The 20,784-nt window shown below is 37.6% G+C and overlaps 1 protein-coding gene across 1 annotated transcript in view; it reads left to right on the top strand.

Annotated features, from left to right (window-relative positions):
• Positions 1–20,784, top strand: part of OPHN1 (oligophrenin 1) — a 606,563-nt gene that overhangs the window by 250,144 nt on the left and 335,635 nt on the right. Inside the window, exons 3-4 of the mRNA XM_065900746.1 lie at positions 4,492–4,553; positions 14,014–14,085. Coding sequence (XP_065756818.1) covers positions 4,492–4,553; positions 14,014–14,085 — 134 coding nt within the window. The remainder of the gene's footprint in view (positions 1–4,491; positions 4,554–14,013; positions 14,086–20,784) is intronic.

Raw genomic sequence — 20,784 nt, 5'->3', positions numbered from 1 at the left:
ACTTGAGAAAAATGTGTATTCTGTTGTTTTTGGATGGAATGTCCTATAAATATCAATTAAGTCCACCGTGTTTAATGTATCATTTAAAGCTTGTATTTCCTTATTTATTTTCATTTCGGATGATCTGTCCATTGGTGAAAGTGGGGTGTAAAAGTCCCCTACTACGTGTGTGTTACTGTCCATTTTCTCTTTTATGGCTTATAGTATTTGCCTTATGTGCTGAGGTGCTCATATGTTGGGTGCATAAATATTTACAATTGTTATATCTTCTTCTTGGATCGATCCCTTGATCATTATTTAGTGTCCTTCTCTGTCTATTCTAATAGTCTTTATTTTAAAGTCTATTTTGTCTAATATGAGAATTGCTACTCCAGCTCTCTTTTGGTTTCCATTTGCATGGAACATGTTTTTCCATCCCCTTACTTTCAGTCTGTATGTGTCTCTAGGTCTGAAGTGGGTCTGTTGTAGACAGCATATACATGGACTTGTTTTTGTATCCATTCAGGCATTCTGTGTCTTTTGGTGGGAGCATTTAGTTCATTTACATTTAAGGTAATTATGGATATGTATGTCTGTATTCCCATTTTCTTAATTGATTTGGGTTCATTATTTTAGACCTTTTCCTTCTCTTGCCTAGAAAAGTTCCTTTAGCATTTGTTGTAAAGCTAGTTTGGTGGTGCTGAACTCTCTCAGCTTTTGCTTGTCTGTGAAGATTTTAATTTTTCTATCAAATCTGAATGAGATCCTTGCTGGGTAGGGTACTCTTGGTTGCAGGCTTTTCTCCTTAATCACTTTAAATATGTCCTGCTCTTCCCTTCTGGCTTGCAGAGTATCTGCTTAAAGATCAGCTGTTACCCTTATGGGGATTCCCTTGTGTGTTATTTGTTGTTTTTCCCTTGTTGCTTTTAATATGTTTTCTTTGTATTTAATTTTTGACAGTTTATTTAGTATGTGTCTTGGCGTATTTCTCCTATGATTTATCCTCTATGGGACTCTCTGTGCTTCCTGGACTTGATTAACTATTTCATTTCTTATATTAGGGAAGTTTTCAACTGTAATCGCTCAAATATTTTTTCAGTCACTTTCTTTTTCTCTCCTTCTTCTGGAACCCCTATGATTTGAATGTTGGTGCGTTTAATGTTGTCCCGGAAGTCTCTGAGACTGTCCTCAGTTCTTTTCATTCTTTTTACTTTATTCTGCTCTGCAGTAGTTATTTCCACTATTTTATCTTCCAGGTCACTTATGTGTTCTTCTGCCTCAGTTATTCTGCTATTGTTCCCATCTAGAGTATTTTTAATTTCATTTATTGTGTTGTTCATCGTTGCTTGTTTCATGTTTAGTTCTTCTAGGTCCTTGTGAAATGTTTCTTGCATTTTGTCCATTCTATTTCCAAGATTTTGCATCATCTTTACTATCATTATTCTGAATTCTTTTTCAGGTAGACTCCCTATTTCCTCTTCATTTGTTACGTCTGGTGCGTTTTTATCTTGCTCCTTCATCTGCTGTGTGTTTTTGTCTTCTCATTTTACTTATCTTGCTGTGTTTGGGGTCTCCTTTTTGCAGGCTGCAGGTTCATTATTCCCATTGTTTCTGGTGTCTTTCCCCAGTGGATAAAGTTGGTTCAGTGGGTTGTGTAGGCTTCTTGGTGGAGGGGAGTAGTGCCTGTGTTCTGGTGGATGAGGGTGGATCTTGTCTTTCTGGTGGGCAGGTACACGTGTTGTGTTTTGGGGTGTCTGTGGACTTATTATGTTTATAGGCTGCCTCTCTGTTAATGGTTGGGTTTGTGTTCCTGTCTTGCTAGTTGTTTGTCATAGGATGTCCAGCAGTGTAGCTTGCTGGTCATTGAGTGAAGCTGGGTGCTGGTGTTGAGATGGAGATCTCTGGGAGATTTTTGCCATTTGATATTATGTGGAGCTGGGAGGTCTTTTGTGGACCAGTGTCCTGAAGTTGGCTCTCCCACCTCTGAGGCACAGCACTGACTCCTGGCTGCAGCACCAAGAGTCTTTGATCCATATGGCTCAGAATGAAAGGGAGAAAAAGTAGAAAGAAAGAAAGAAAGAGAGAGAGAGAGAGCGAGAGAGAGAGAAAGAAAGAAAGGAGGGATGGAGGGAGTGGGGGAGGGAGGGAGGGAGGAAGGAGCGAGGGAAGCAAAGAAAGAAAGAAAGAAGATAAAGTAAGATAAAATAAAATAAAGTTATTAAAATAAAAAATAATTATTAAGAAAAAAAATTTTTAAAGAAAGAAAAAACAAATAAACAAAATAACCCAAGAAAGTAAGAAACAAACAAACAAAAAACGGACTGATAGAACCCTAGGACAAACGGTCGAAGCAAAATTATACTGAAAAAATCTCACACAGAAGCATACACATACACACTCACAAAAATAGGAAAAGGGAAAAAAGTAATAAATCTTGATCTCAATGTCCACCTCCTCAATTTGGGATGACTCGTTGTCTATTCATATATTCCACAGATGCAGGCTACATCAAGTTGATTGTGGAGCCTTTAATCCGCTGCTTCTGAGGCTGCTAGCAGAGATTTCCCTTTCTCTTTTTTGTTCTCACAGCTCCCGGGGCTCAGATTCGGATTTGGCCCCGCCTCTGCGTGTAGATTGTCGGAGGGCGTCTGTTCTTCACTCAGAGAGGACGGGGTTAAAGGAGCCTCTGCTTCGGGGACTCTGGCTCAGTCAGGCCACGGGGAGGGAGGGGTATGGCGTGCGGGGCGAGTCTGCGGCGGCAGAGGCTAGCATGACGTTTCACCAGCCTGAGGGGCGCCATGCGTTCTCCCGGGGAAGTTGTCCCTGGATCACGGGACCCTGGCAGTGGCGGGCTGCACAGGCTCCCACGAAGGGGTGTGTGTATTGTGACCTGTGCTCGCACACAGGCTTCTTGGTGGCGGCAGCAGCAGGCTTAGCATCTCATGCCCATCTCTGGGGTCTGTGCTTTTAGCCGCGTCTCACGCCTGTCTCTGGAGCTCCTTTGAGCAGTGCTCTTAATCCCTCTCCTTGCGCACCAGGAAACAAAGAGGGAAGAAGAAGTCTCTTGCCTCTTTGGCCGGTCCAGACTTTTCCCTGGACTCCCTCCCGGCTATCCATGGTGCACTAACCCCTTGCAGGCTGTGTTCACGCTGCCAACCCCAGTCGTCTCCCTGCGCTTGACTGAAGCCCAAGCCTCAATTCCCAGTCCTGCCTGCCCCGGCAGTTGAGTAGACCTGCCTCTCGGGCTGGTGAGTGCTGGTTGGCACCGATCCTCTGTGCGGGAATCTCTCCGCTTTGCCCTCGGCACCCCTGTTGCTGTGGTCTCCACCGCAGCTCTGAAGCTTCCCCCTCCACCACCCGCCATCTCCGCCCGTGAAGGGGCTTCCTAGTTAGTGTGGAAACCTTTCCTTCACAGCTCCCTCCCACTGGTGCAGCTCCCGTCCCTATCCTTTTGTCTCTGTTTATTCTTTTTTCTTTTGCCCTACCCAGGTACGTGGGGACTTTCTTGCCTTTTTGGAGGTCTGAGGTCTTCTGCCAGCATTCAGTAGGTGTTCTGTAGGAGTTGTTCCACGTGTAGATGTATTTCTGGTGTATCATCTGTGGGGAGGAAGGGGATCTCCGTGTCTTACTCTTCCTCCATCTTCCCCTCCAGCCTCAACTCAGTGGCTTTTAGTATATTCACAGAGTTGTGCAAGCATCACTGCAATACAATTCTAGATCATTTTCACACCCTCAAAAGAAACCACAAACCCATTAGCATCAGTCCCTATTCCCACCTTCCCCCTACATTCAGTGATCCACTGATTTACTTCTTGTCTCTCTGGATTTGCCTAGTCTAGACATTTCATTTAAACAAAATCATACAATATGTGGCTTTTTGTGACTGGCTTCTTTCACTGAAAATAATGTTTTCGGAGTTATTCTATGTTGTATTGAGTATCCATCCTTTGTTTCTTTTCGTTGCCACACATTGTTCCATTGAATAGCTGTATCAGAACTGTTTAACCATTCAGCAATTGAAGAACACTTCCATTCTTTCCATTTACTGGCTATTACGAATAATGCAGTCAACAACATTTGTATATAATTGTTTGTTTGTATATGTTTTCAGTTCTTTTAGCAATATACCTAGGCATGGAATTGCTGAATCATGTGGTAACTCTATGTTTAACATTTTTTTAATCTTATGCTCATTTATTTTTTTTTACTGTTTGCCAAAATCCCCTTAAACTTATACTGTGTTATATGTTGATTATATCTCAGTACAACTGGAGCAAAAATAATTGGGGTAGGATCATTAGCAAAATAAAAACAAAAACAAAAGAAGAAAAAGGAAATAACTATGCACCAGTTACTGAACTCCTTCTTCTGTTGTCCTTAGATTTGACACCTTCCTCTAGTGGTCATATCATCTTGGGGCACTGGTCTCTACCTCTTTTCCCATAGATTTCTGCCCACTTGCCTATCAAGTACCATGATTAATTTGGTTTATCTTTTATTCTGTCATTTCAGCTGAATCCTTCAAGGAATTTGCCGAATTGCTCAACGAAGTAGAAAACGAGAGGATGATGATGGTAGGTCATTAACACTGGGCCTGGAACCAAGATCATCTCTGATCTTGGGAAGTTTTCTTGTCCTCATTGGTTGGAGTGACACTATGTTGTTTCAGTTTCTGTCTCATCATTACCTGGGTACTGTAAAGAGAGGAAATTGATCTGGTTATTCTATCTCAAGTTCCCATCCTGAGAGTTTAGCATTAGGTAGAGGGAAATTAGTCTATTCATTTCAGTGAGATAAGATTTCAGAGGACATTAAATTCGACTGTCGAACATGTTGACAAAAATTGTGGTCTTTAGTGTACTTAAACAAATTATCTATTTATGTGCTTATGTGCTTTTAGAAGTAATAATGTGGGCTTTATTTATGACATATGATTGTTTTATTTAAATCTATGTGAAAACTTTTTTTCCTTACATTTAAAGTCTAATTTATTAATATTAATAGACTTTAATATTTAGAGCAGTTTTCATTTTACAGAAAAGTTGAGTGGAAAGTGCAGAGAGATTTCATATACAGTTGCCCTTTGAACGTCACAGGTTTGATCTGTGTGTGTCCACTTATATGTGGGTGCTTTTCAATGAATACTACAGTACTACATGATCCGAGTTCAGTTGAATCTATTGTTGTGGAACCTCAGATACTGGAAGACTGACTGTAAAGTTATATGCAGAATTTTGACTGCACAGTGTGTGTGTGGGGTCAGTTCCCTTGACCCTTGCACTGTTCAAGGGTAAACTGTACTCCCTTTCTTCCCCCTCTCCTCCCCATACTGTTTCCTCTATTATCATCTTGCATGTGTGGTACATTTGTTTCAGTTAATGAACCAACATCAATGCAATATTATTAAGTCCATAGTTACATTAGGGTTCACTCTTTATTGAATATTTTATGGGTTTTGACAAATGCTTAATGACATATATTCACCATCAAAGTTTCATCATAAAGAATATTTTCATTGCCCTAAAAATCCCCTGTGATTCCCCCTTCCTTCTCTGATATCCAAATCCCTGGCAAACATTTATCTTTTTACTGTGTTTTGCCTCTTCTAGAATATCATACAGTTGGAGTCATACAGTATATAGCCTTTTCAGATTGGCTCCTTTGACTTAGTAATATGCGTTTAAAGTTCCTCTATGTCTTTTCATGGCTTGAAAGCTCATTTCTTTTTGTCATTGAATAATATATATGCATATATTATAATCTATATTCCATCATATGGATGTACCACGGTTTGTTCATCCCTACACCCATTGAAGGATATCTTGGTTACTACCAAGTTTTGGCAATTATGAAAAACCTTCCATAAACATTTGTGTGCAGATTTTTGTGTGGATGTAAATTTTCAACTCTTTTGATTAATTTCCAAGGAATCCAGTTGCTAGGTTGTGTGATATGTCTAGATTTGTAAGAAACTGCCAAACTGTCTTCCAAAGTGACTACCATTTTGCATTCTCACCAGCTTTGAATGAGAGTTATTGTTGCTCCACATGCTCACCAGCATTTGATGTTGGCTGTGTTTTGGATTTTACCCATTTTAATATGTGCATGTAATGGTATATCTTTGCTGTTGTAATTTGTGTTTTCCTGATGACATTTGATTTGGAACATCTTTCCATATGCTTATTTGCCACCTGTAGATCATTTTTGGTGAGGTGTCTGTTCAGGTCTTTTGCCTATTTTTTAATTGGTTTGTTTGTTTTCTTATTGTTCAGTTTTAAGATTTCTTTGTATATTTTGGATGCCAGTCCTTTATCAGAAATGTGCATTGCAAAAAAATTTCCAGTCTGTGGCTTATCTTTTCATTTTCTTAACAATGTCTTTTGTGGAGCAGAATTTTTAAATTTTAATGAAGTCCAGCTTATCAGTTCTTTCACAGATCATGCTTTTGGGGTTGTATCTAAAAAATCAGCGCCAAACCAAAGGTCATTTAGATTTTCTCATATGTTATCTTCTAGGAGTTTTATAATTCTATGTTATACCTTTAGGTCTATGACCCCTTTTGAGCTAATTCTTGAGAAAGTGTAAGAATTGTCTCTAGATTCCTTTTTTTTTTTCCCATGGGGAAGTCTGGTTGTTTCACCATTTCTGAAAAGACTGTACTTTTTCCATTGAATTACCTTTGCTTCTTTGGCAAAGACCAATGGACTATATTTGTGTGGATCTATATCTGGGCTCTCTATTCTGTTCCATTGATCTGTTTGTCTATTTTTTCAGCAATATCACAGGATTTTTTTTACAAAACTAAAAAAATATTGAAGTATAGTTGATTTAAATATTGTGTTAGTTTCAGGTATAACAGTAAAGTGATTCATATATATATATATTCAAATTATTTTCCATTATCAGGTATTACAAGAAGTTGAATATAGCTCCCTGTGCTATACAGTAAATCCTTGTTGCTTATCTATTATATATACAGTAGCTTGTATCTGTTAATCCTATATTCCTAATTTATCCCTCCTCCCCTCCCATTCCCCTTTGGTTACTGTAAGTTTATTTTCTATGTCTGTGAGTCTGTTTCTGTTTTGTATATAGATTCATTTGTCTTATTTTTTAGCTTCCACATGTAAGTGATATCATATGATATTTGTCTTTCTCTGTCTGACTTACTTCACTTAGTATGATAATCTCTAGGTCCATCCCTGTTGCTGCAAATGGCAATATTCCATGCCTTTTTATGGCTGAGTAATATTCCATTATGTGTATGTTTATATATAAATATATATGTGTGTGTATATTGATATGTGTGTATATATATTTATGTATGTATGTATCACATCTTCTTAAGCCAATCATCTGTTGATGGGCACTTGGGTTGTTTCCATGTCTTGGCTATTGTAAATAGTGCCACTGTGAAACTTGGGGTGCATGTATCTCTTCAACTTAAAGTTTTAATTTTTTTCTGGATATATGCACAGGAGTGTGATTGCTGGATCATATGGTAGCTCTATTTTTAGTTTCTTAAGGAGCCTTCATACTGTTTTCCATGGTCACTGCACCAATTTACATTCCCACCAACTGTGTGAGGGTTCCCTTTTCTCCTCATCTTCTCCAGCATTTATTATTTGTAGACTTTTTAATGATGGCCATTCTGACCAGTGTGAGGTGATACCTCATTGTGGTTTTGATTTGCATTTCTCTAATAATTTGTGATGCTGAGCATCTCTTCTTGTGACTGTTGGCCATCTGTATGTCTTTGGAGAAATGTCTATTTAGGTCTTTTGTTCAGTTTTTAATTTTCTTTTGGTATTAAGTTGTATGAGCTGTTTGTATAGTTTGGATGTTAACTCCTTGTCGATCACATTGTTTGCAAATATTCTCTCCTATTCCGTAGGTTGTCTTTTCATTTTGCCAATGGTTTCCTTTGCTGTGCAAAAACTTTTAAGTTTCGTTAGATCCCATTTGTTTATTTTTGCTTTTATTCCTTTTGCTTTGGGAGATTGATCTAAGAAAATATCACTATGATTCATGTCCGAGAATGTTTTGCCTATGTTCTCATCTGGAAATTTTATGGTGCCATGTCATATTTAGGTCTTTAAAACACTTTGTGTTTATTTTTGTGTATGGTGTGAGGGAGTGTTCTAATTTAATTGATTTACATAGCTGTCCAGCTTTCCCAACACCACTTGTTGAAGAGACTGTATTTTCTCCATTGTATATTTTTGCGTACTTTGTCATAGATTAATTGACCATATGTCTGTGGATTTATTTCTGGGCTCTCTGTTCTTTTCCATTGATATATATATCTACTTTTGTGCCAATACCATGCTGCTTTGATTACTGTAGGTTTGTAATGTTGTCTGAAGTCTGGATGGTTTGTACCTCCAGCTTTGTTCTTTTTCCTCAGGATTGCTTTGGCAATTCTGGGTCTTTTGTGGATCCATATAAATTTTAGGATTATTTGTTCTTGTTCTGTGAAAAATGTTATGGACCAATACCACACTATATTGATTACTTTAACTTTGTAGTAAGTCTTGAAGTAGGGTATGAACTTCAGAGCTTGTTTATCAATATCCACAAAACAAATTGCTGGAATTTTGATTGGAATTGCATTGAATCTATAGATGGGACAAACTGACATCTTAAAAATATTGTCTTACTATTTGTGAACATGGGTTATCTCTCCCATTTATTTAGACCTTCTTTGATTTCTTTCTTCAGAGTTTTATAGTTTCCTCATAATGATCTTATACATATTTTGTTAGATTTATTCCTAAGTATTTATATTTTTTTGTGAACTCTATTTTAACAGTTGAATAAGTAATCTTTTTGGTGGTCCCTGGACTTGTACCACCAGTGTCACCTGGGAAATTGTTAAAAATGAAGGTCCTTGGCCACACACCAGAGCTAGCTGAGACTTAAATGTGGAAGTGCCTATGTTGGTCAATATTTATTTTTATTAGGAGCATGTGGGTCAAGTGGAAACAATGTTAAGGACAACAAAGTGGTCTATCTTCCCTTTCTCTCATTGGATGACTTTGTATTGGCAACTCAGTTTTGTTAAACCCATTTATTCCAATAGCAAGAGTTCTTTAATCTGTAATCACTCTTCCTTTTCAACGGGGTGGTACTGGCTTCTCAGAATACTGCTACCATTTCATCTCAGCTCCTAGAGAGTTAGGATTGAAGGCAGGGCCCATAAATCTGGGAAATTAGATCTTTAGGTGCTAATAGTGGCTGTGCCACTAACTTATTTGTGACTTCACACTAATCACTTTATTTCTTCTAGTCTCTCTTTATATGTAGAATGAGAAAAAATTTCCATCTTCTAAGTTTGTTGTAAGTACTCCAAATGATAAAATGAATATGATAGTGTTTTATAATAGCAAAAATCACTGATTATATAAATGTTTCTAGTTATCTTTTGTTGCCCCCAAGATTTGGCTTGTGGAAATTTGACTTGGGAATTTTCTTCATTTAAGAGATTTGCTTATAGTGATAGTTAAGAGAGGCCAATATGGGTAGTTTTCCCAGAGCCTGTTAGATGCCCCACTAGCTAATCCACACTCTACTAAATATTTTCTTCTGTTTTAAGAGTTTGTGGACTGCTACCAGTGTTGATCTCAAAGACATTCACCCCTGTTTCATTCAGATACCACTAGAAATGTCAGCTGTACAACTCTTCAGCCCTAGTTGTTTCTTGATCTCTTTTACTTACCCGATTACAAAGCTCTAAAATATTGAAGAAGGATTCACCTTTTGAGATGTTTTTCTCACCATAATTGCTGGCTCTTTTCCACAGGACTGACTCATTTTCTTCTGTCTTTAATTATGTTCTGCCCTTTTGTTCCCTCAATTCTTCAGTCATATCTTGAGTATTGGCTCCCTATTTCCTATTTAATTACAGGAATGCTGTGTAGGTTAGGCTCAATTAAGGCCTTTTACAACATGCCAGGGATCGTTCTTGACTGCACCTCTCTCATTTCCTGGAACTGTGGTAGAAGGACTCCTGTACCTCAATATGGTAGATGTTAAACAGCTTTCTATAATTTCTATAAAAAGAGGCCCAAAGAAGCTTTAGTAGAACATGAAGGAAGTTCATAGCCCTAGCATGTGACAACTGCAGGTGTCTAGTCATTCTCATAATGAATTTTAAATTGTTGAAGAAACTATGGAGGGAATAAATGAAGAGGAGCATCCCCACTTTTATTTCTTAAAAAGTACAGTGGGGGAGGTTGTATTACCTCCGAAAGTGGCCTTTAAAAGTCTGGGTAACAGACTTTCTCTATGATTAATGATAAGAGGCTTGCCTAGATGTCTTTCTAACTCTGAAGGGGACTCTGTTGGCAATGGCAAGGTCTTTCTTTGAGGACTGCCAAGAATGACCTAAAACAGTGTACCCTCAATGCCTTCTTTTGGTAATTGGTTAACCATCAAAGATTCCTGAGCAATTCTTCACTAATAGATTGAATGCCATCTCTATTTTAGTAAGTGGCCTATCTAGTTTGGTTTTATTCAATCAGAACCAGATTTTAGATAAACTCACTAATGTGTTTAGAATGTCACTTATGCTGGGGCTTCTACTGTGATATAGTAGGCAGGAGCTTTTGTCCTAGAGAGCTCACAAAATGAATGCAGTGATAAGAAAGGGAATAAAGGCCAAGTTTACTTAAAAGGGCTTTTCTGAGTAATTGTTAGATTTCTAAGGAATTTAAAGGTAAAGCTGAATGGGAAAGAAAAAAGAGCCAATCCTCAGTGCGACATTTTCCTACATTTCTAGCTCTATGTTCTGGCAGAAATTAGTATAATAACCAGTGAATGTTAAAGAGAGGAAAAGGTTCAGAGAATCTATTTGTGTTGTAGGAGACAGGGAGCAGTATTTCCAATGCAATTAAGGAAAACTCTCGACTCTAATTTAAGTGAACCATGTGCTACTTTTCTAGACTGGGACAGGGCCAAACGTAAAAATAGTAGCCTTATGAACTCTGTGAGAAGTTACTGGCACACTTACTTATGCAAGAAAATCCCCCGTGGAACATGAAAAACTGGCACCTGTACCATCCTTGGGGTGCCTGCATATGCAAGGGCTCAGCTGAATATCCATACAGAGGCTTGACACATATTACTCTCTTTAGAAGTGGCATGTTCACTTCTTATTCAAAGACAAACTTCCTCAAGGTTTCCCAATTGGCTACTTTTGTGTTATCTTCGTGAAACTGGAAATAGTTTTTCTAATTATCTATTGCTACATAACACCCTATTCCAAAATGTGGTGACTTAAACTATTTAATTTTATCTCATGATTTTGTGGGTCAGGAATTCATGCAGGGGTCAGCTCAGAGATTCTTCTGCTCTATGTGGTGGTATTCACCTTGGAGGTGGGGTGATATGGAGGGTCCAAAATAGCTTCACTCACATATCTGGCACCTTAGTGAGATGACTGCAAGGCTGGGCTCAGCGGGTCTTTTGACAAGAAAGTCTACATTTGGTCTCTCTAGCTTGGTAGTCCCAGGGTAGTCCAACTTTTTATATTGTGGCTCAGGGCTCATGAGGAGTGTTCCAAGGGAACCAGGTGGAAGTTACTGGCCTTTTATGACCTAGCCTGGGATGTCATGTAGTATCCCTTCTGCTGTACTGTGTTTGTTCAAAGCAGTAACAAACCTACTCATATTCAAGGTAGAGGGGATGGAGACCTTCCTTCTCAATGTGAGGAGTATCATAGAATTTGTGTCCATGTTTTAAAACTTCCACAATAGTAAAGAAGAAAAATTATTCCCTGTATGTAATCTATGACACCAATAACTTAGTTTATTTCCAGGTGGGTACACAAAGTTGATAGCACATAATTCACAATCCATGGAAATGTAGAGTGTATTGGGCAAAGGAGACAGGCTGGTACTTTTAGTAAGAGAATTATTGTTTTCAATCAAGGATAGTCACTGGTGTCTATTTTTGATATCATGGAGCTTTGATTGGGTGAGAGTTTGCCCATTTAGTTGAACGTTGAATCATACCTGGATAGAAAATAAGAGGTCCAAAGTGCCTGTAGGACTTGGATACAATATGTATTAATGCCTCAATTCGTGTTGCTTTTTGTTGGTAGTTTAAAAATTGCTTCTTACTCTGGAGAATACAGAACTGGTCGAAACTGGCTTTATACTCTCTATTCTATTTTTGTTATAAAGACATATCTTGTCTTACTGACACTTTGTCTCTTCTGATAACGAAGCCAGTCCCTCATTTTCTTGTCTTGTAATGGATCAAAATTAAATTGCAGCTAATTCGCACCTCTGAAGAAACAAACCCCACTTGTTGCATTGGATAGATGAAATCTCCCAAGAGGTTTACATGAAGACAAAGCTTTGTATGTCTCTACCTGCCCACTGTGCAAGGGATTCAATTTGGATATGATGTTTTTATATTTCCAACACCATATTAATGCCAATATTTTTAGTACCTGGACAGGCTGTTCCTGTCAGGTTCTGAACTTACAGTTAGGTTGTTAGAAGGCCTGGTCCAGTATTCTCTGTGATGCTGTAATACACTCCTAGTTCTGAGGGAAATGTTCTGGTTTTATGACACACCAGGGCAGGGCTGGAAACAATTTATACTGGGATTTTTCCTGATGCTCTTCCTGCTAACTCATTTGCCTCCCATGAAATTATTTGCACTTGGTGCAATTGGCCTTTTCATGTATTTTCCCTTCCCTTTCTCTTCTCTTTTCCACATATACTTCAGGCTTCCTGTGTCTGTTTCTGGGCATGACCCTGGATATTTATCGATTAAAAACTCAGATCAGACTACCAGTAAAGTTACAGAGAAATGCCCCTAATGTTCCTTCTTTCATTTCCTCTCACAGCATTTGATTTTTTTTAAGGAGGAAAAGTTTACTTTTTCAAATTAAAACTTGATTCCACACCTCTCCAACTTTGGTATTAATGTTATCTCTGATTTTCACAGATTTTGATTTCCATGTACAGTTATATTAATTCCCAGACACATCACAAATATTGAAAGATTTGAAAGCATCAACTTAATCCCAATTTGCCATTATATTTTTAATGCAAGAATAAAGTTTTGGTGAGTAGTTAAGGAAATGAATCCAAATGTCTAATTATACCAATAGCTCCAACTTAAAACAAATTAAAAAGCTAGAACAGTGCTTTTAAAACTTGAGTGTACACACAAATTACCTAGGGCCCTTGTTAAAATAAGGATTCTTATTTGATAGGTCTGGGGTGGAGGCTGAGATTCTGCATTTCTAACAAGATCCCAGGTGATGCTGCTGCTGCTGGTTAGTGGGCCATATTTTGAGTAGCAAGGACCCAGAAGAGTTTTTGAAACCTTTGTTAATTTAAGTGAAATGTTCACTTTAACATTTCTTCATAAACCAGTTTGCATAAAGCTAGGTCAGTTACTCAACTGCTCCAGGGTTAGGGAGTAATTCCCTCATTAAATCCAAGATGTCATTGATTGTTAGATGAGTCATTATTTTATGTGCTGCTAAGAAGGGAAAACACTGACAAACTATGATGCATGGTGATTTCAGAAATGTTAAAATAGGAATCTTAGAATTCAAGAAATCAGGTGGTTTCTCTGACTCCTTCCCAGTTTCCACAATGAGTGTTTACTCTGTGCTAGGTACTTCGTCTACAAGATAGGTGCTGTGATGATCCTATTTGACAAAGGTTTGGAGTGGCAAATTACCTTAAGTGGCACAGCTGGAATTTGAACCCTGGTCTCTATGACTGGAGAACCCACACTCTCATCTTCTCCCCCACAGGAAGGGCTCTTGTCCTTGAGAAAAATGCTCCCCTGTGCTATCTCCCATGGTATTCACTTAAGGTAATCGTCAAAGCATTTGATTTTAAAAGACCAATATGGGAAACACAGTAACAAAACTCAACAAACCAGCAAACTAGTTAACGTTTTGCAGGATGGTGTATTACAAGGAAATACCCTAGTAACAATGAATGTTGAATCTGAACCTTGCTAATCTACAAGTTATTTTGCGTGTTCTTTCTTTTTCTCTAGGTACACAATGCTAGTGATTTGCTGATCAAACCCCTGGAAAATTTCCGGAAGGAACAAATAGGCTTCACAAAGGTACATTTTCTCTACATGTATAAGATATTTTTTTATAGCAGTTGAGTAGTTGTTTGGGCTACCACCCTTCACTCTTCAGAGGTGAGGAGGATTCGTCTCTATAGGAAAACTCATTATCAAAAAATGTGAGACAATCTGGATTTGGCTCCTGACTGTGCTTCCAACTAGCTCTATAACTGTGGACAAGACATTTCTTGTGGAGCTTCAGTTTCTCCATATGGAAAATGGGGAGCTTGATAAATAGCTATTATTTAAAGGTGACTTACCATGTGATGAGCCCCGGGCTAGGTGTTTTACGTTCATTCTCTAATCAAAGCAACCCTGTGAGGTTCTGGTATTATCCGCATTTTACAAATCATGCAACTGAGGTTTGAACAAGATAAAGAACATGATCAAAGTTATAGCTATATAGTTAGTAATTAACAGTTGACAAGATTTAAACCTGAGAATCTATTTAGCTTCAAATCCCACATTCTTCCATTAAACTATAGTCTAGATCTATGCTGTCCAATATGGTAGCCACAAGCTATATAAAGAAAATAAAATTAATAACTCAGTTTCTCAGTCATGCTAGTCGCATTTCAAATGCTCAGTGAGTCACATGTGGCTAGTGGCTACTGTATTGGACAGGGCAGCATTGTACCAGATAATGTCAGTTCCCATGGATCTCTCTGATTCCCCAGTGTCTCATGAAGGGGTATGAATAATTGTCAAGTTTATTCTTTACAACTAGGTGTAGGCCTATCTTGTAAGCTCCAATATGTATGTAACATGTGACCAAGACAGCCTACCAGAACTAAATGTAGATTCTTGACCAAGCATCTGGCCCTTTTAGGACTAAGAACACACTGCACAGTGGTTATCATATGGAATACTTTGACAAGCATTTTGGATGAGGCTGTGAAAGTAGCAAGTTATGAGAAGAAAGAGCAGACTAGTGGATGTGCTTTCCATTGCCTGGTATCATCAGTCAGGTTGACATGGCATTATGTGAGTAACTGGCATTCAAGCAAAGTGAGTTCTCTGGATAGGCCAGCAATTCTGGATTCCACTCAGTCCATCATTGAATACTTAATTGGGAAAATGTATAATTGAAGGAAAAAAGAGCCTTTAAAACCACAAGTGTGGTATGAAAATAATTAGCTACTTGTTAAGTGCCATGACAGTTGTTAACATAACACTGATTAAGTGGATGAAGAAGGACAGATGATGGGAAAACCCTTACATCTGGTTTTCTTTCATTCCCGGTGAGAATAGGAAAAATAAAAGTAAGAATATGCTGCAGTGGTTGACTTCATGTCATCTAAGGGAAAGGAAAAAATTTTCTGTTATGTAATTCCTATGTCCCATGCCTGGGCTGGGGATTTTACATATTCAGTCTTCCTTAATTCTTACAGTAAACCTGTGAGGTAGTATGTACATTATTCACTATCCCAATGAAGAAACTGAGTCTCAGAAAGGTGAAATTCCTGTTAGTCTTTTTTTTTAAAGTGGCTACATACAATATAATATTCCATTAACTAGCTGTGCCATAACCCATTTATGCATTTCTCAATTGTTGGTCATTTAGGTTTTTTCTGATTTTTTTTTTACTATCATAAAAATACATTGTAATGAACATCCTTTTACATACAGATTTTGAAACTTGTCTAATCATCTCCTTAAGATACATTCCTGAAGTGATATTGATGGATCACATGCATGTTTCTATTTTTGTTTTCAAAATGCACTGTTTAAAAATTTTTTTTATACAGCAGGTTCTTATTAGCTATTTCATACATGTTAGTATATGTATGTCAATCCCAACCTCCCAATTCATCCCCCTACATTCCCCCCTTGGTTTCCATACATTTGTTCTCTACATCTGTGTCTCTATTTCTGCCTTGCAATGTGGTTCATCTGTACCATTTCTCTAGATTCCATATATATGAGTTAATGTACGATATTTGTTTTTCTCCTCCTGAATTACTTCACTCTGTATGACTCTAGCTCCATCCACATCTCTACAAATGACCCAATTTCATTCCTATTTGTGGCTGAGTAATATTCCATTGTATATATTTACCAAAACTTCCTTATCCATTCATCTGTCAATGGGCATTTAGGTTGCTTCCATGACCTGGCTATTGTAAATAGTGCTGCAATGAACATTGGGGTGCATGTGTCTTTTTGAATTATGGTTTTCTTGGGGTATATGCCCAGTAGTAGAATTGCTGGGTCATATGGTAATTCTATTTTTAGTTTTTCAAGGAACCTCCATACTGTTCTCCATAGGGGCTATATCAATTTACTTTCCCACCAACAATGCAAGAGGGTTCCCTTTTCTTCACACCCTCTCCAGCATTTGTTGTCTATAGATTTTCTGGTGATGCCCATTCTAACTGGTGTGAGGTGATACCTCATTGTACTTTTGATTTGCATTTCTCTAATAATTAGTGACGTTGAGCAGCTTTTCATGTGCCTCTTGGCCATCTGTATGTTTTCTTTGGACAAATGTCTATTTAGATCTTATATCCATTTTTTGATTGGGTTGTATGTTTCTTTACTATTGAGCTGCGTGAACTGTTTATATATTTTGGAGATTAATCCTTTGTTGATTTGTTTGCAAATATTATCTCCCATTCTGAAGGTTGTCTTTTTGCCTTGTTTATAGTTTCCATTGCTGTGCAAAAGCTTTGAAGTTTCATTAGGTCCCATTTGTTTATATTTGTTTTTATTTCCATTACTCCAGGAGGTGGGTCAAAAAAGATCTTGCTGTGATTTATATCCAAGAGTGTTCTTCCTGTGTTTCCCTCTACGAGTTTTAAAGTGTCCGATCTTATATTTAGGTCTTTAATCCATTTTGAGTTTATTTTTGTGTATGGTGTTAGGGAGTGTTCGAACTTACTTCTTTTCCATGTAGCTGTCCATTTTCCCAGCACCATTTATTGAAGAGACTGTCTTTTCTCCATTGTATATACTTGCCACCTTTGTCATAGATTATTTGACCATAGGTTTGTGGGTTTATCTCTGGGCTTTCTATCTTGTTCCATTGATCTATATTTCTATGTTTGTGCCAGTACCGTATTGTCTTGATTACCATAGCTTTGTAGTATAGTCTGAAGTCAGGGAGCCTGATTCCTCCAGCTCCGTTTTTTTCCCTAAAGATTGCTTTGGCTATTCGTGGTCTTTTGTGTCTCCATATAAATTTTAAGATTTTTTGTTCTAGTTCTGTAAAAAAATGCCATTGGTAATTTGATAGGGATTGCATTGAATCTGGAGATTGCTTTGGGTAGTATAGTCATTTCTCAATATTGATTCTTCCAATCCAAGAACATGGTATTTCTCTCCATCTGTTTGTGTCATCTTTGATTTCTTTCATCAGTATCGTATAGTTTTCTGAGTGCAGGTCTTTTACCTCTTTAGGTATGTTTATTCCTAGGTATTTTATTCTTTTTGTTGCAATAGTGAATGGGATTGTTTCCTTAATGTCTCTTTCTGACCTTTTGTTGTTAGTGTATAGGAATGCAAGAGATTTCTGTGTATTAATTTTGTATCCTGCAACTTTACCAAATGCACTGATTAGCTCTAGTAGTTTTCTGGTGGCATCTTTAGGATTCTGTATGTATAGTGTCATGTCATCTCCAGTGACAGTTTTACTTCTTCTTTTCCAATTTGGATTCCTTTTATTTATCTTTTTTCTCTGACTGCTGTGGCTAAGACTTCCAAAACTATGTTGAATAATGGTCACAAGAGTGGGTATCCTTGTCTTGTTCCTGATCTTAGAGGAAACGCCTTCAGTTTTTCACTGTTGAGAATGATACTTGCTGTGGGTTTGTCGTATATGGCCTTTGTTATGTTGAGGTAGGTTTCCTTTATGCCCACTGTGAAACTTTCCTGAAACCTAGAGTGTTCCCATCCTCTCTATCTGCTTCACTGGTTGCTGATTCTCTGCTTCCCACCCGCCCTCTGGACTTGCCTCCTGCTTACTTAGTGACTGTGGACTACCAGGCCAAAACAGCAAACTTCTCTGCTGTTCAGTGACTTCGATTATACCTTTTCCAGTGAGATCTGAAGCCCTTCCACATTTGTCCTTCTTTGAGTACCTTCCTTCAGCCTTAGGGTACCATATATAGTTTCCTTATATCTTATGGTTAGTTTGTTTCAGTTTAATAATTTTATAGTTCAGTAATTCTTTATACTGGTTTCTACCTCTTGACTAGGCCTAGACTGATGCCCCCAGACTGATACACTGCTGCTAGCTGGATCTGTGATTTTACTGGTATGTGCTTTGTTAGACCTTTACAAATATAATTATGTGTTCTCACCTGAAGCCCCGGACAACCCTGTAAAGTACAGGTTATTATCCCTTGTTTAGAGATGAGGAAACTAAGGATCAGTGACCTGTGGTGTCTAAGGTCACTCGACAAGGAAGTGACAGAGCTTGTATATGAATTCAGTTCTCCTGGTTGTAAGTCTGTGTCTCCTTTCAGTGTATGAGAGATAGCACTTCTCCCTGGGCCTCCGTTTTCTCATATGTACATAAAGAACAATGGACAAATAACTCATAATCTAATATTCTGTTTGAGATTCTAAAGGTAATTAACTAAACGTGCATCTATTGAGATGTACAAATTAGCTAGTCAGAATTTGGTGAGCCACAAATGTAAAATATGCAGTCGATTTTTAAAAATAAAATTTTATTGGAGTATAATTTACAATGCTGTGTTACTTTCTGCTATATAGTGAAATGAATCAGTTATACATGTACATATATCCACTCTTTTTTAGATTCTTTTCCCATATAGATCATTAGAGAGTATTGAGTAGAGTTTCCTGTGCTATACAGTACATCCTTATTAGTTATCTATTTTATGTACACTAGTGTGCATATGTCAATCTCAATCCTAATTTGGCCCTCTCCCTCTTTCACCAGTGATAACCCTATGATTGTTTTCTACATCTGTAACTCTGTTTCTGTTTTGTAAAAAAGTTCATTTGTACCATTTTTTAAAATTCCACATATAAGAAATATCATGTATTTGTCCTTCTCTGTCTGACTTACTTCACTCAATATGACAGTCTCTGGGTCCATCTATGTTGCTGCAAATGGCATTATTTTGTGTTTTTTTTTTTTTTTTTTTTTACAGCTGAGTTATATTCCATAGTATAAATGTACCACATCTTCTTTATCCATTTCTCTGTCAATGGACATTTAGGTTGCTTCCATGTCCTGGCTATTGTATATAGTGCTGCAGTGAACATCACAGTGCATGCATCTTTTCGAATTATGGTTTTCTCCGTGGATTTGCCTCGGAGTGGGATTGCTGGGTCGTATGGTAATTCTAATTTTAGTTTTTTAAGGAACCTCCATAATGTTCACCATAGTGGCTGTACCAATTTACAACCCCGCCAACAGTGCAAGAGGGTTCCCTTTTCTCCACACCCTCTCCAGTATTTATTGTTAGTAGATTTTTTGATGACCATTCTGGCCATTGTGTGGTGATACCTCACTGTAGATTTTATTTGCATTTCTCTAATAATTAGTGATGTTGAGCATTTTTCATATGCCATCTGTATGTCTTCTTTGGAGAAATGTCTAATTAGTTCTCTGGCCCATTTTTTGGTGTGTGTTATTGTTTTTTTGATATTGAGCTGCATGAGCTATTTGTATATTTTGGAGATTAATCCCTTCTCAGACGCTTCATTGGCAAATATTTTCTCCCATTCTGTGGGTTGTCTTTTTGTTTCGTTCATGTTTTCCTATTCTGTGCAAAATCTTTTGATTTTAATTAGGTCCCATTTGTTTATTTTTGTTTTTAATTTCATTATTCTATGAGGTGGGTCAAAAGATCTTGATGATTTATGTCATAGAGCAGGGGTCCCAATCCCCGGGCCATGGAGCAGAAACTAGGTTTATTCCTAGGTATTTTATTATTTTTGTTACAATGGTAAATGGGATTGTTTCCTTAATTTATTTTTCTGATATTTCCTTGTTAGTGTATAGGATTGCAAGAGATTTCTGTGTATTAATTTTGTATCCTGCAGCTTTACTAAATTCATTGATGAGCTTTAGTAGTTTTCTGTTGGAATCTTTAGGATTTTCTATATATAGTATAATGTCATCTGCAAACAGTGACAGTTTTACTTCTTCTTTGTCAATTTGGATTCCTTTTATTTCCTTTTCTTCTCTGATTGCCATGGCTAGGGCTTCCAAAACTATGTTGAATAATAGTGGCGAAAGTGGGGACCCTTGTCTTGATCCTGATTTTAGAGGAAATACTTTGTTTTCACCACTGAGAATAATGTTTGCTGTGGGTTTGTCATATATAGCCTTTATTTTGTTGAGGTTGGTTCCCTCTATGCCCACTTTCTGGAGAGTTTTTATCATAAATCGGTGTTGATGTGTGTCAACATCTTTTTCTGTATCTATTAACATGGTCATATGGTTTTTATTCTTTAATTTGTTAATATAGTATATCACATTGATTTATTTGCATATACTGAAGAATTCTTGCATCCCTGGGATAAGTCCCGCTTGGTCATGGTATATGATCCTTTCAAAATGTTGTTGATTCGATTTGCTAGTATTTTGGTGAGGATTTTTGGATCTATGTTCATCAGTGATACTGGCCCATAATATTCTTTTTGTGTGATATCTCTGTCTGGTTTTGGTATCAGGGTGATGGTGTCCTCGTAGCATGAGCTTGGGAGTCTTCC

The sequence above is a fragment of the Phocoena phocoena genome, chromosome X, assembly GCF_963924675.1.
Source record: "Phocoena phocoena chromosome X, mPhoPho1.1, whole genome shotgun sequence".
NCBI classification, from domain to species: domain Eukaryota; kingdom Metazoa; phylum Chordata; class Mammalia; order Artiodactyla; family Phocoenidae; genus Phocoena; species Phocoena phocoena.
This window is presented reverse-complemented; position numbering and strand designations above follow the sequence as displayed.